At 60.1% G+C, this 13,222-nt stretch overlaps 1 protein-coding gene across 2 annotated transcripts in view; it reads left to right on the top strand.

The window, feature by feature from the left end:
- Positions 1-3,217: 3,217 nt before the first annotated feature.
- TBC1D16 (TBC1 domain family member 16) overlaps positions 3,218-13,222 on the top strand; it is a 61,041-nt gene continuing 51,036 nt past the window's right edge. For both annotated transcript variants that reach the window (XM_047094101.1, XM_047094100.1), the window contains exons 1-2: positions 3,218-3,395; positions 6,228-6,816. In XM_047094101.1, coding sequence (XP_046950057.1) covers positions 3,218-3,395; positions 6,228-6,816 — 767 coding nt within the window. The remainder of the gene's footprint in view (positions 3,396-6,227; positions 6,817-13,222) is intronic.

Here is a 13,222-nt window from a genome sequence, read left to right as displayed (position 1 = left end):
GTCGTGAGCACTTGTGTCCGGGAATCTTCCAGATCTTCCAGCATATTCTTTTGATTATCTCCACGGTGGCAAACATCTTCACTTAGAGCTGGTTTGGTTTTCAGCATCAGCTGAGAGTTGTTTGCAGTCCGGTCTGGCGGTTAGAGGGATTAACCGAGGAGTAACCATCTGAGGCCCCAGGGGAGCTGGGGCTCCAGTCTCGCCCACCCGGAGGCCGCGAGCCCCCGAAGCGTGGCTGGTCCTAAGGAGACGCGCTTAATGCAAAACACACACCGGACTGTGGGGGCTTAAAGAATGCAAAACAAGTCCATCATTTTTCTCCGTATTGATTACATATGCCGAACTCCTACTATTTGGGGAATAACGAGTTAAATGAAGGTATCTTGCCCAAACTAATCTTCCTCGTTTCTTTTTACTTTTTTTTTTATGCTTATTTATTTTTGAGAGCGAGAGACAGCGTGAGCAGGGAAGGGGCAGAGGGAGAGGGAGACACAGAATCCGAAGCAGGCTCCAGGCTCCGAGCTGTCAGCACAGAGCCCGACGCAGGGCTCGAACTCATGAACCGCGAGATCGTGACCTGAGCTGAAGTCGGATGCCCAACCCACTGAGCCACCCAGGCACCCCGGGTTTTACATTTTTAAATGGTTGGGAAAAAATTGAAAGAATTTTTTGTGACGTGTGGAGATTTGTCGAGCTTCAGGTGTTAGTGTCTGTGAATCAGCTTTCGTTGGGTCACAGACTCGCTGGCCGGTTTCTGTCTGCGGCCCCTTTCACACTGCAGGACCGGCTGCCCCCAGAACCACAGCGATTACTGTCTGGCCTTCCTCAGAGCCGCCTGTCGCCCCCGGGGGCGAGGGGTCATGGAGAGTGTCGGCACGGGGGAGCCCGAGACGGGCTGAGTCCGGGAGAGCCGGGGGATTCGGGGGCCGGGTCCTGGCAAGAGCAGGGGGAGGTCCTTGGCTGGTGGCTGAGGAGGTGAGGGTCCCAGGACTGTGATTTTGGTGGCGATGCTGATGTTGGGAACCTCAGGGATTCGGGAGAAGGGACTGATGGATCTTTCTGGGCAAAGATCTGTGCAAGGGAGGCGTGGCTGCGGGTCTGGCAGGAAGCTGTTGGAAGAATCCTGTGCTTGGGAGAGTTAGTGCCCTTCTGGGGGAGACCTGAGAGCAGAACTGGGGGCACGGGCGGGGCCCTCAGAGAGTCAGAGGGACCGAGGACCCCGCCTTGAGCCACCTGGCTCGGACAGCAAAGGGCAGCCCCCGAGACCACCCTCTGCCCCAAGAGCCCACGCAAACCTGGAAGCAGAGAGAGCTTCACCTAGGGGGCACCCTAAACCAGCGCTGGATTTGGGGAGAAGTGCACACAACGCAGGAAGTTCAGAGAACGATGGAACATACCCCGTTGATAATTCAAAAACATTGGTTTCTTGTGGTGCAGCGTACGTGACGTGAAAATTTACCCTCTAACCTTTTCTAAGCGCACGGTCAGGTGGCGTTAGGCACATTCACGCTGCTGTCCCCACCGTCCGTCTCCAGGACATTTGCATCGTGCCAGACTGGACTCTCCCCAGTAGCACTGACTACCCGTCTCCTCCCCACCCCCCCCCCCCACCCCCCGCAACTCTCTCTCTGCGAATCTGAAGACTCTGGGCACCTGGTGTAAGTGGAATCCCACACTGTTTGTCCTTTGGGGCTGACCTGCCTCACTCAGCCCAGTGTCCTCAACGTCCATCCATGGGATCGTAGGTGTCAGAATTTCCTTCCTTTTTTTTTTTTTTTAAGTTTAATTTGAGAGAGAGAGAGCGAGCATGAGTTGGGGAGGGGAAGAGAGAGAGAGAGAGAGAGAGAGAGAGAATCCTAAGCAGGTTCAGGACTGTCAGCATGGAGCCCAACGCGGGGCTTGAACTCATGGACCGAGCGATCATGACCTGAGCCGGATCCAAGAGTCGGATGCTCGACCGGCGGCCCAGGATTTCCTTCCTTCCTTCCTTCTTAACTGGATGATGCCACTGTGTGGATGGACCACGTTTTGTTTGTCCCTTCCCAGTGGATGATTTTACCATAGTGGCTTCCCGTGGCGGCTCCGAGGCAGCCCCCCCGCCCCCCGGGGAGCCGGCCTGCACGCTGCCCAGCGTGGCCTCGGTCCCGGACACCCACCATCTCCGACCAGGAGGCAGCATGGCTCTGCACGCGTGTCTCGTTTATGCGGGCGCACTCACGCCCGTGCCTCGTTCCACGGCTCAGTCTGGTGGTCCGCGTTCGCAGTTCGGGTTTTAAGGACCCGTTCCCTTTGAATCACTCGCGCGTTGATAATCCACGACAGTCGCTTTTTTAAGGACCGATGGGAAGCGCCCGGTCGGTTCACACGGGCTGGTGCCCGGGCCCCTGATGGTTGGGCTTTCTGCACAGATAGAAACTGCTTCCGGCCCGTCTGCGGGGTGTTGGGCTTTCGTAGAATTTCTTGTTGTCCGCTCTTCACCGAGTGGGCGTAGAGCTCCTTCCGCCAGTGAACCTCTAGGAGTTCCGTGTTAGGTGCTGCACCGAATCCTTTCGTCTCTCATCTGGTTTTTTAAAGAACGAGTTGTAGGGAGACTCAGGTCCCGCAAACACGGCTCGTGACACCCTTCCCAGCCGGGATGACCCTTCGCTGTGCTGGGACATCCGGCTGGGCCTGGGGGGTGACGGGGTACATGGGGGTGAAGGAGGCCGGGAAGGACGGGGTGGAGGAAGGACCTTCCCTGGGAAGCACCACGGAGGGGGGAGAAGTTCAGGAGGGGAGGGCTCGTTGGCATAGACACAGGGGTAAAGACTGAGCAAAGAGAAGTCGAACAGTTTTGTGAGATCGCTGAGGGGAGGGGGGAGCAGAGCCCCTCTAGACGGGGCGGTTAGGCCCCGGGGGACGTTTTTGGTTGTCGTAGTGGGAAGGGGGCTGCTGGGGGCACCCGGTGGATGGAGGCCAGCGTAGCCTCCACCACTAAGAAAGACCCGGCCCCAAACGTCCAGAGTGCCACAGTCTAGAACCAAGTGCGCCCTCCCCATGGCCTTGAGCTAGCGGGACGCGTTCCGGTAGCTAGTGAACCACCATTCATTTCGAGCCTGCTGGTGTGAGGCCCGTGACCTTGGCCTGATGCACTCTTCTGTGTCTTTGTCCCCCAGCCACGTCTGGACGAGCCCCGCCTGGGCCCAAGCGTACAGAGGATGGAAACACTCCCCCCGCCATGTCTCTGGGCCGTCTCCTTCGCCGGGCCTCCTCCAAAGCCTCGGACCTCCTGACCCTCACCCCGGGCGGCGGCGGTGGGCCCCCCTCCGTCCTGGATGGGGAGATCATCTACTCCAAGAACAATGTCTGTGTGCACCCACCAGAGGGGCTGCAGGGGCTGGGGGAGCACCACCCAGGTGAGCCCCAGGAAATGGGAGGACCTGGGCCACAGGCCCAGGAGGGGAGGGCCTGGGGAGGAGGGCTGGCTTTTGTTTTTTTTTTTTTTTTAGTGTTTTTTTTTTAATGTTTATTTTTGAGAGAGAGAGAGCGCGCAAGCTGGTGAAGGGCATACAGAGAGGGAGACAAGAATCCTAAGCAGGCTCCAGGCTCTGAGCTGTCGGCACAGAGCCCGACACGGGGCTTGAACTCACGAACCGTGAGATCCTGATCTGAGCTGACGTCAGACGCTTAACCGACTGAGCCCCCCAGGCGCCCCTGCCTGCTTTTCCTTCTAAACTGACCAAGCCCCAGCTTTGGAAAGCTTTTGTGTCACTTCTCCATATGCCCTGATTTCCCCATCTTCCAACGGGCCGGCGACCTTTCGTACACATGGGGTGGGGGGGTGGGACGGTTTAAGGGGAATCAGCCTCAGAAGACATTAAGTCATTGCAGGGCTGCTGGGAGCAGGGAGCCCCCTCGGCCGGCAGGGAGGAGAGGGGGTGGTCCTCTTCTGGGGGGGCCCGCCAGTGCCCGCCGGCCCCCTCCGGGGTGCAGGTGGCAGGAGCTTGGCCGTCACACCAGGCGCCAAGGCTTCGCCCCTCCGGCTGCCAGAAGGCTGGGCTGAGAACTGGCTGGAGGCTGGGCGGGCCTGGGAGTCTGGAGACGCGGAAATCACCAATTCTGTGATCTGTCCTCCGCACTGTTTCGAAACTAGGGAAGAAAGCTCTCCCCTGGGGTCTGCAGGAACCCTGCGTGATCCTGGGGCCGTGCCTGGGGACGCGCCAGCGCTAGGGGCTCTCAGTAGCTCCTGGGGTGGGACACCTCTCCTGCTCTCCTTTGGCCAAGTCACAGAGAAAGAAACGGCCTACCTTTCCAGGGCCCTGCAGTGATGGCCGGCCGCCCTGCGCACTGAGGGGCCGCGGGTCACAGCAGGCAGACAGTGTCCACTGTTTCCAGGACGCGCAGCTGCCCGTGGGTGTCCTCCAGGCAGGGGGCAGAGCTGAAGGTATTGGGCCCGGTCGTGGCCGCCCGGCACAAGCTCCTGGGCGGGCCGGTGGTTCCCTCAGCCCTGCTGCCCCCATGGAAGGAACAACACGAGGAGTTAGTGACACCCAAGTCCTGTGCACGTGACTTGAAACAGATAAACGTATGTTCACCTCAGGAGGGTGCCCCCTCCAAAAAGAGGCCTCTTTTTTGGATAAGGAGGCTGGTGCTCCGAGAGTCTAGGCCACTCCCAATACTAGCACAGGGCAGGGGCGGGGCCAGCGCAGGCTCTGGGCTCCCCTCATTCTTCCTGCGGCCTCCCCTGGCTGCTGAAGGATGCTCAGGGTCCCTAGTGCACCTGCTGCCTGGCTGCGGCCTGGGGACTTGCCTTCCCCGGTGCACACAGAGGCCCTGTACCAGATGTCAAAACATCTAAAAGTTATAAATCACAGGTCTGAGCACGTTACTGTATGCAAATTATGGGTCCACAAAATACCGAATCGATCAGCTGCTTAAAATACAAGAAGGTTAGTTACGGTAATGAACTGTTTGGGGAAGTATTCCCTCCACCCGCCTTGGTAAGTCTGCCTTTAAGGTCATCCAGGTGGCTATGCACAGATTTGGAACCATCGGCCCCTATAGGTCCCAAGCAGGACAGCCGGCCTCCGGCCCAGCTCTCTCCTGCCCTGTAAGGGGCCTCGGCATGCACGTGTGGACACCCCAGCCCGTCTGCAGGCCCCACACCCAGCTCGGGATCAGGCCCTGGGAGCACAGGGATTCCTGGGGAGTTCCAAGGTCCTGTATCCCGGGAGTGTGCTCCAGCAGGGGGCGCGAGGCCGTGGATGCCTGACCACAGGGCCAGCCCCGAGGATTCGAGGGCAGGAGACTGAGGTTCTAGGGCTGGGTCTGAGAGTGGTGGTAACTCTTCTGGTCTAAGTCGCAAGGAACAGCACAGCCTTTGGAGAGCTTCGTGGTGATCCTGTCATGATGGGGGGCTGGGGGGCAGGGGCAGGGGCCTGGGGCTCCCTTTGCAATCCCCAAGCTGCAGGATCTGAGGGTGTGGAAACCCTGGGCCTCGCCTGCACCTTACCGTTATCACAATTGGCTCGTAGCCCCTGAGTCTCCTGGAAACGGGACGGGGCCCTGAGACTCTTGTACCGGTTCTCAGAGCCCCGAGGGGCACGAGGCCCCAACTTCTGCAGAGACCAGGAGGCCTGGGCGCCTAGCACGATAGACGCAGGGATCAGGACGTCCTGAGATGGCAGGAAATGCCGCCTTCCCCCCAGACTGAGCGTTCAGGAGCCCAGAGAGCCCCCCACTCGCTGCCGCCTCGGAGGGGCACTGCTTTACTTTGTCCTTGTCAGCCGTCTGGTGCTTAACATCGAGGACGGCCCCTTCTTCCAAAAAGCTGCACGAAAGAAGAAATGCTGAGGCCACGAGTGACCGGAAAACGCCCAAACACCCCTCTTTGGATTTATTTTGTGTGAAACAGGAATAAAATCGAGAGCCTCCGTCCCTCCCAGCGGTGGTGAGGCCGGGCTCCTGAGCCCCTGGGCTCTCCCAGACCTGGGGAGAGTTCTGGGGCCGCCAGACCGTGGACAGGACGGGGCTCTGAGCTGGAGGAGGGCTCCCCGTGCCTGGAAAAGCTACCGCAGGCCCTGCTTGGGAGCCCGGTGTCCCGCCTCTGCTGAGTGGCGCTTAGAAAATGCCCACAGCGTTCATTGACCTCAAGGCCGACCGTGCTCCCCAGCTGTGCCGCGTGAGACCAGACGGAGGCGCCAGGCACACCGCCACATCTAACCCGCCTGTCCTCCTGACCCTCCCAGGATACCTGTGCTTGTGCGTGGAGAAGGACGAGCTGCTGGGGGGCACCCTCATCCTCACGTGGGTCCCCAACTCTCGGATCCAAAGGCAGGACGAGGAGGCACTGCGTTACATCACCCCCGAGAGCTCCCCCGTGCGCAAGGCACCCCGCCCGCGGGGCCGGCGCGCCCAGAGCCTGGGGGCTCCCCGCCAGCCCTCCCCGACGGAGGCCAGGCCCGCCCTGATCCCCAGAGACGAGGACACCGCGGCGGTGGCTCAGAGCGTCCAGGACGCCGTGCACGTCAGCCCTTCCCCCCCTTCCGAGGACGGGGAGAGGCTGGCCCAGGGCTTGGGGACGGCCCTGCCACCAGCCCACAGCGACTCTGGGATCCTGTCGGCCGTCAGCTCGCAGGATGGGACCGAGGAGGGGCGGGAGCCGCGGCCCGAGGCCGGCGAGGAGGAGGGCTCCCTGGAGCTGTCCGCCGAGGGCGTGAGCAGGGACAGCTCCTTCGACTCGGATTCCGACGCCTTCTCTTCGCCCTTCTGCCTCTCGCCCATCAGCGCCGCCCTCGTGGACAGCGGCAGCTCCGTGTTCCTGGACAGCGAGAGCGGGTGAGTCCTGCGTCCGTCCGACCCCCAAGGCCCCACCCGGGCCTCCTGGGGAGCAGTCGCGTGTGTCACAGCTCTGCTCCCTGAGCGTGAGGACCGCGTGCGTCTCGCCCCGCCAGCGTCCCGCTCTCCCGGCGCCAGGGCCCCGGCACCCGTGTCCCGTCATTTGACGGTGCCCAAGGGGGTGGTGAAGGCGGCACGGTGCGGGGGAGGGTTCCACCTGCTCTCCCCGTCCCTTCCCCTCGGCGGCCTCACGTGGGATAAGCCGTCCCTGCTCCGTAACCCAGACTGGATGCCACGGGGCCAGGCCCGGGGAACCTCGGGGGACAGTAGACTGTTGGCCGTCAGAAAACATGCTCGGAGACTTCCCTGACTCCCGCAGCCCTTCCTACGCTCTGGTCCCTGCTCCCGTTTAGATTCCTAGGGAACCGGTGGCGACTGCTGTCATTCAGCCGGCACACAATTATTGAGCTCAAGCTGTGAGCCCTGCACCTGCTGGGTGTGGGTGGTCCAGCATCATCTGGGCACCGGGCACGTGTGCCCCCGATGACCCACGACCACCCCGAGCCCCGTGCGGTAGGTCCTAACATCACCCCCGTCTGCAGGGAGGGAGAGCGAGGCTCAGAGAGGTGAACTAACTTGCCGGACGTCACAAAGCCAGCACGCTGGCCGAGCTGGGATTTGAATCCGGCTGGGTCTGCACCAGACCCGGAGCACGTAAGGTCACGCGGGACGGACGTAAGCCGGGGCGCGGAGGAGAAGGAATTTGAGGGAAGGGATTTGAGACGGAATCTTTCCTGATGTTGTCCCCTCCATAAGGTGTGTTCCGTTAGAGCCCGGGGGGACCGATAACCTTTGTCTCAAGTGCTGGAGAGCAGAGAGCGTTTCAGGCGGAGCAGTCGGCTGGACCCGGTGAGGTTCACTGAGCTGTGTGTATTTCCCCCCAGGGAACCAGGCTGGGAATGAAACCCGAGCCTGGCTTCCCACCGCGGGGCTTGGTCAGAGCCCCCCCTGGTGGTGCCATCTGCCAGTGCAGCGATACCTGTGGGTGCCCAGCACCCCCAGGGCCAAGGAGGAGGGACAGGTGCCCAGTGCCTCCAGGGCTGAGGCGGAGGGACAGGTTCGGAGCTCCCACCTTTACTCTGAGCCAGGGGTGCCGGGCCTGGCCTGTGGCCTCATGGCTGAGGTCTTAGCGGCGGAACCCAAATCAGGGCCTGGAGTCCCGATCAGGCCTTGTAGGGCCCCTGATCACGTAAGGAGCTTGGATCTGGGAATTTGGGAAACCTGGTTGGCTTGAGCCTGGGAAACCTCCGTGTCTCCTTGGAGCTTCTATCTCCTTGTTCCTAACGTGGGGGTAGTAACATCCATTCTGTGGTTACCCGGTGAATTCACTCCTGGTTTCCTCTTTCCCCTCCCTCTGCCTTGCTGCTTCCCTACCCTGGCTGCCCATGAGAATCCCTCAGGGGACCTTTTATATGCTCCTGATGCCCGGGCAGTTCCAGATGATTCTGGAGCAGTGATTCTCTCCTGGGGCCGGTTCTGCTGTAGAAGACATGTGGCAACATCAGGACACATTGTGGTCACAACTGAGGGTGGGCGTGTTTTTGGCATCTGGTGGGTGGAGGCCTGGAATGCTGTTCACTAAATGCCCCAAAATACTGAGGACACAGCCGCCCACGACACAGTGATCCTGCCCGAATGTCTCAGTGCCCAGGCTGAGCACCCTTCCCGGCGGCTCTGACCGCCCCCAGACGGCCAGGGAGGCCCAGAGGGGGGAAACTGTCTTGTTTTTCTAATTGTGGTAAAATAGACCTAACATCAACTTTGCCACTGTGGCCATTTAAAATCATGCAGCTCCGTGGCATTTAGCGCATTCACGGTCCGTCCACCGAAGACCGCTGTCTGGCCCCAAAATGTTTTCCTCGCCCCGGAAAGAAACTCCACACCCACTAAGCGGTCACTGGCCATTGCCCCTCCCCCAGCCACCACCCGTCTACCTTCTGTCTCTGTGGCTTTGTCCGTTCCGGACGTTTCGTATCAGTGGAACCATACGGTCTGTGGCCTTTTGTGTCCGAGCATCGTGTCCGTGTCATTGCAGGTGTCAGGACCTCGTTCCTGTTCGTGGCTGACTAATATTCCAGGCGATTCTGACTGTGGTCGGATAGGAGAGCCCCACCCTCAAGGGAAAGCAGGGGGGCGGGTGTGGGGTGCAGGGGGGTTGGCCACCGTGTGAGGAGGTCTTCTTGTAATAATGCTTTGGGGGCCGTATTTTTGCTTTCCGGCCCCCAGCCCCACCCAGGTCAGCTTAGGCTCTTCTGTGCTTGGAGCTGCCTCAGAGACGGCGGGCCGATCTCTGGGTGTGTGCAGGGGCCGTGGTGTGGTCAGGGGGTGCCTCCTCCACCAGGGAGTCCTGGAAATCCGTAACGCTTGCTCCTCTGGCCCGAATCAGTCCGGTTAGGCTGAGGCTTTGTGCTGCGACGGGACCCACACGGACAGCATCCCTCCCTGCCTCCTGGCCTGGAGCGTGTGCGTCTCCCGGGGCTGACGGGGAAACAGCCTGTGTCCCAGGCGGGACCTGATAGGTGTTCTCGACCCAGCCGTGCGTGACAGGTCGTCGGGAGCTTAAAAAAGCGGATGTGTCGGGGCGCCTGGGTGGCGCAGTCGGTTGGGCGTCCGACTTCAGCCAGGTCACGATCTCGCGGTCCGGGAGTTCGAGCCCCGCGTCGGGCTCTGGGCTGATGGCTCGGAGCCTGGAGCCTGTTTCCGATTCTGTGTCTCCCTCTCTCTCTGCCCCTCCCCATTCATGCTCTGTCTCTCTCTGTCCCAAAAATAAATAAAACGTTGAAAAAAAAATTAAAAAAAAAAAAAGCGGATGTGCATTGTGGAAGACGCTGGGGGCAGGCCCTGGAATCTGCATTTTTCATAGGCGGACGGGAGCCAGATTTGGGCACTGGGCCGGTCCCTGCAGTACACGTTTGCTTCTTTACTCTCTGAGCCACGTGTGCGATCCTCGTCTCCCCCACCACATGGGGGACCCCCGGAAACAAAGATGGTGTTCCTCGGCTCCCTCCCCCTCCTCTGCCCCGAAGTCCTGGATGGGGCTGGAAATCCTGGACTAAACGGTCGGCTCTATTGGACGTTGTGGAACCCACCTGGCCGCAAGGGAGGGCAGCGTTGGGCTGCCTTGAAAAGGCCTGATGCCCAGGGGCTGCCCGGACCAACTAAGCCAGCACTGCTGGGAGTGGGGCCCAGGCGTGGGCGGTGTTTGAATCCCCCAGGGAGCTCCAGTGTGCAGCCTGGTTGAGAACCACAGCTCTGAAGGGGACGGCGGGAACAGGGGCGTGGTCCTTGTGCCTTGGGCAGGGGGGCGTCTGAGCTGAGGTCCGGAGTGCCCGCACTGGTTGGAGCAGACACCCCGCAGCGGGGCTTGGCTTCGAGGACTGCAGTGCGCCCATAGCCCCTCCTGGAACCGAGGCTGCCAACTTAACGGGGAACTGGGTCCCCGGGAGGGGTGCAGGCAGGCTGGCTCGCGGGGTCCCTCTAGTGGCAGAACCGGAGAACTACATGTGGAGGCTGTGCGTCTGGCTGGGGGAGAACCAGGAGAGTAGATCCTGTCTCTTAAATCAAATGTCTTCTAGGACGCCTTCTTCTTCTTTTCTTTCTTTCTTTTTTTTTTTCGATGTTTTTATTTATTTTTGAGACAGAGAGAAAAGCACGAGCTGGGGAGGGGGCGGAGAGAGAGGGAGACAGGAACCACAGCGGGCTCCGCGCTGACAGCAGAGAGCCCGACGCGGGGCTCGAACTCACAAGCTATGAGATCACGACCTGAGCCGAAGTCAGATGCTTAGCGGACTGAGCCACCCCGGCGCCCCTTCTGGGGCGCGTTCTAAGAAATGATCTGAATTACAGAAATAAAACACATTTGCACGGAGATGTTCATCACAGTACTTTTTATAATGGAGAAAAGGGGGAGAGAATTTAAACCTCCAACAGCCGAGAACGGTAAGTCAAGTCTGGTTCACCCTACTAGACAAAGGAGGTTTATCTGGGGCCAGGGAGCGCCCTGAAACCTTAGGCCACTCTTTGTATGTGTGCTCACGGGAGTACATTTTTCTGAGGAGGGGGCTCCGCCCGGCTTCTGGAAGTGTCTGTGGCTCCCGAATGTTTAGAACCTCAGTGCCACCAGATGGGAGAATATGCGTGTAGAAAGGCTGGGCCGCAGCGTGCAGATTCACAGTGTATCAAAACCCAGGCAGGTGCCACATTTCGTGCACGTTTTGACTAAAGACTACGGAAAGGCCCTGATGCGTGGGGGAGGCCATCCGGAGCAGGGACGCCCCCTAGGACTTCCTGCCACGCCAGACGTCGTCCAGACCGGTGCCGTCCAATGTAGTAGCCGCTGGCTTCACGCGGCTGAGGAGCTCTTGCAGTGTGGCTGGCGCGGGGCGCCTGGGTGGCTTGGTGGGTTAAGCGTCTGACTTCGGCTCAAATCACGATCTCGCGGTTTGTGGGTTCAAGCCCCGCGTCAGGCTCTGTGCCGACGGCTTGGAGCCTGGAGTCTGCTTCCGACTCTGTGTCTCCCTCTCTCTCTGCCCCTCCCCTGCTCACTCTCTGTCCCTCTCTCCCAAAAATAAATAAACAATAAAAAGTTAAAAAAAAAAAGAAATATGGCTGGTCTGACTTGAGGTACTGTGTTTTTTCAATTTTATGTGATATTGACTGACACAAATTTAAGCAGCGTGCGTGGCCACCGGGTTGAGAGGAGGATGTGCCAATGTGTTAAGATCCCGGTGATCGTGAGTAATGTTTTTCTTTCCTCAGTTTTCAAAAATGTTGTTCTGTGATTCTGCTCGTTTTGTGATCAAAACAAAACAAAGCAAAACAGGTTTTAGACACGGAGAGCCAGTTAAACTCCTGCCCGGCTCAGACTGGCTCACCCTGGCCTGGCCTGTAGGCTTGTTAACCAAAAGGCCCTCTAGGGTTCTCAGTAACTGCGGTCCTGCCAGCAAGACTGATGCCAATGACCTGCCACCCGGTCCCCAGAGCTGTGCCCCCGTCCCCGGGGAACCGCTGCTGCATCCGCTCTCGGTGGATTCGCTTGTCGTTCTTGGTGCGTGTTCCTCGCGTGGCCGTCCCAAGTGGAGGGTGGTGTGCGGGGTTACAGAGACCCTCACCACGCGGGGACTCTCATGGAGGCTTCCTTGGCGCAGTGGTCCAGCCAGCTCAGACAGGGGTCTAGGTGAGCCGGGCACAGGCCCCGGGGGAGCATGGGCTGGTGAGAGCTGGGCCCGCCTACACTCATGGTCGGGTACTTGGATGCCCATGTACCTCCAGCCTTTCCTCATCCTCCTCCCCATGCACAGCACCAGCGGCCCGGAGCAGGCCCGCCGGAGCTGGAATGTTCTCTCCTTTGCGCCGAAACCCCAGCCAGCCTGCGGGCAGGGAAGATCTTCTTCCCTGAGGCCCTGCCGCTGCCTGTGCGCCTTGTTCAAGCTGCACCTGAAATCCTCTGCCTCGCGCGTTTGCTTTCTCTCGAGTCCCACCGGTCTGTCTTACCAGCGCCGTCCATCAGAACGTTCTGCAGCGGCGGATGCCGTCCAGGCGGCGGTTACTGGCCACGTGTGGCTATCGAGCCCTGGAAATGTGCCTCTTGGGACCGAGCCCAAGAGATTTTTAATTGTTTGTCCTCGACGGATTTGAATTTTGATAGCCCCGTGCGGCAAGCAGCCTCCATGCCAGGCCGTGCGCGTCCGCAGGAGACCGTCCTCTTGGGGAGAATGAGGGCGGCACGGAGGGTTCTCCAGGTTCTCCGTTGAAAAGAAAAAAGGGGTAAAATCCCAAGTGGCCAGGTGCCCCCTCCCTCATGGCTGATTTCCCGGGGGTGGCCAGAGAGTTCGGGTGACCCCGAAGCCACAGGCAGAAGCCGCAAGGAGGGACGTCACCGGCTCCAGCCAGCCGTCCCCGCAGGGCATGAGGCGGAAATAAATGCTATCTTAAGTGCTTTTTGCCTTTAGGAGGAAAAGGCTGCATGACACCAGGGTATCAGCCGTAAAGGCTGAATTATTTATCGCTATCGTCGTCGTTGGTGTAACTGGCCCCGCGCTCAGGGGACAGGAAGGAGGCGAGAACCCCAGTCTCTGAGATGGATGCAGAACTGGTGGGCTCAGGGGCCCAGGACTGAGCACCTGGGGGTGTCACTGCCAGGGTGCTGCCAGGGGGGCCCTGGGGGTGCCGTCCAGGGTCACCCTAAGCCAGCCAAGGGCGGCAGGTGGTGTGAGACCTCAGTTCTCTCGCTTCTGGTGGGTTTCACACATAGCCTCTCCTGTTCTGCAGGGCCCGTGCAGGGGAGGGGGCTGGAAGGACGTGACCCTGAGCGGACGGGGGGGGGGGCGGGGGTCAGGGGGACTGA

This window comes from Lynx rufus, unplaced genomic scaffold (assembly GCF_022079265.1).
Source record: "Lynx rufus isolate CCGP_SWC_20201006 ecotype Redwood Valley unplaced genomic scaffold, mLynRuf1.p SCAF_37, whole genome shotgun sequence".
NCBI classification, from domain to species: Eukaryota; Metazoa; Chordata; class Mammalia; order Carnivora; family Felidae; genus Lynx; species Lynx rufus.
This window is presented reverse-complemented; position numbering and strand designations above follow the sequence as displayed.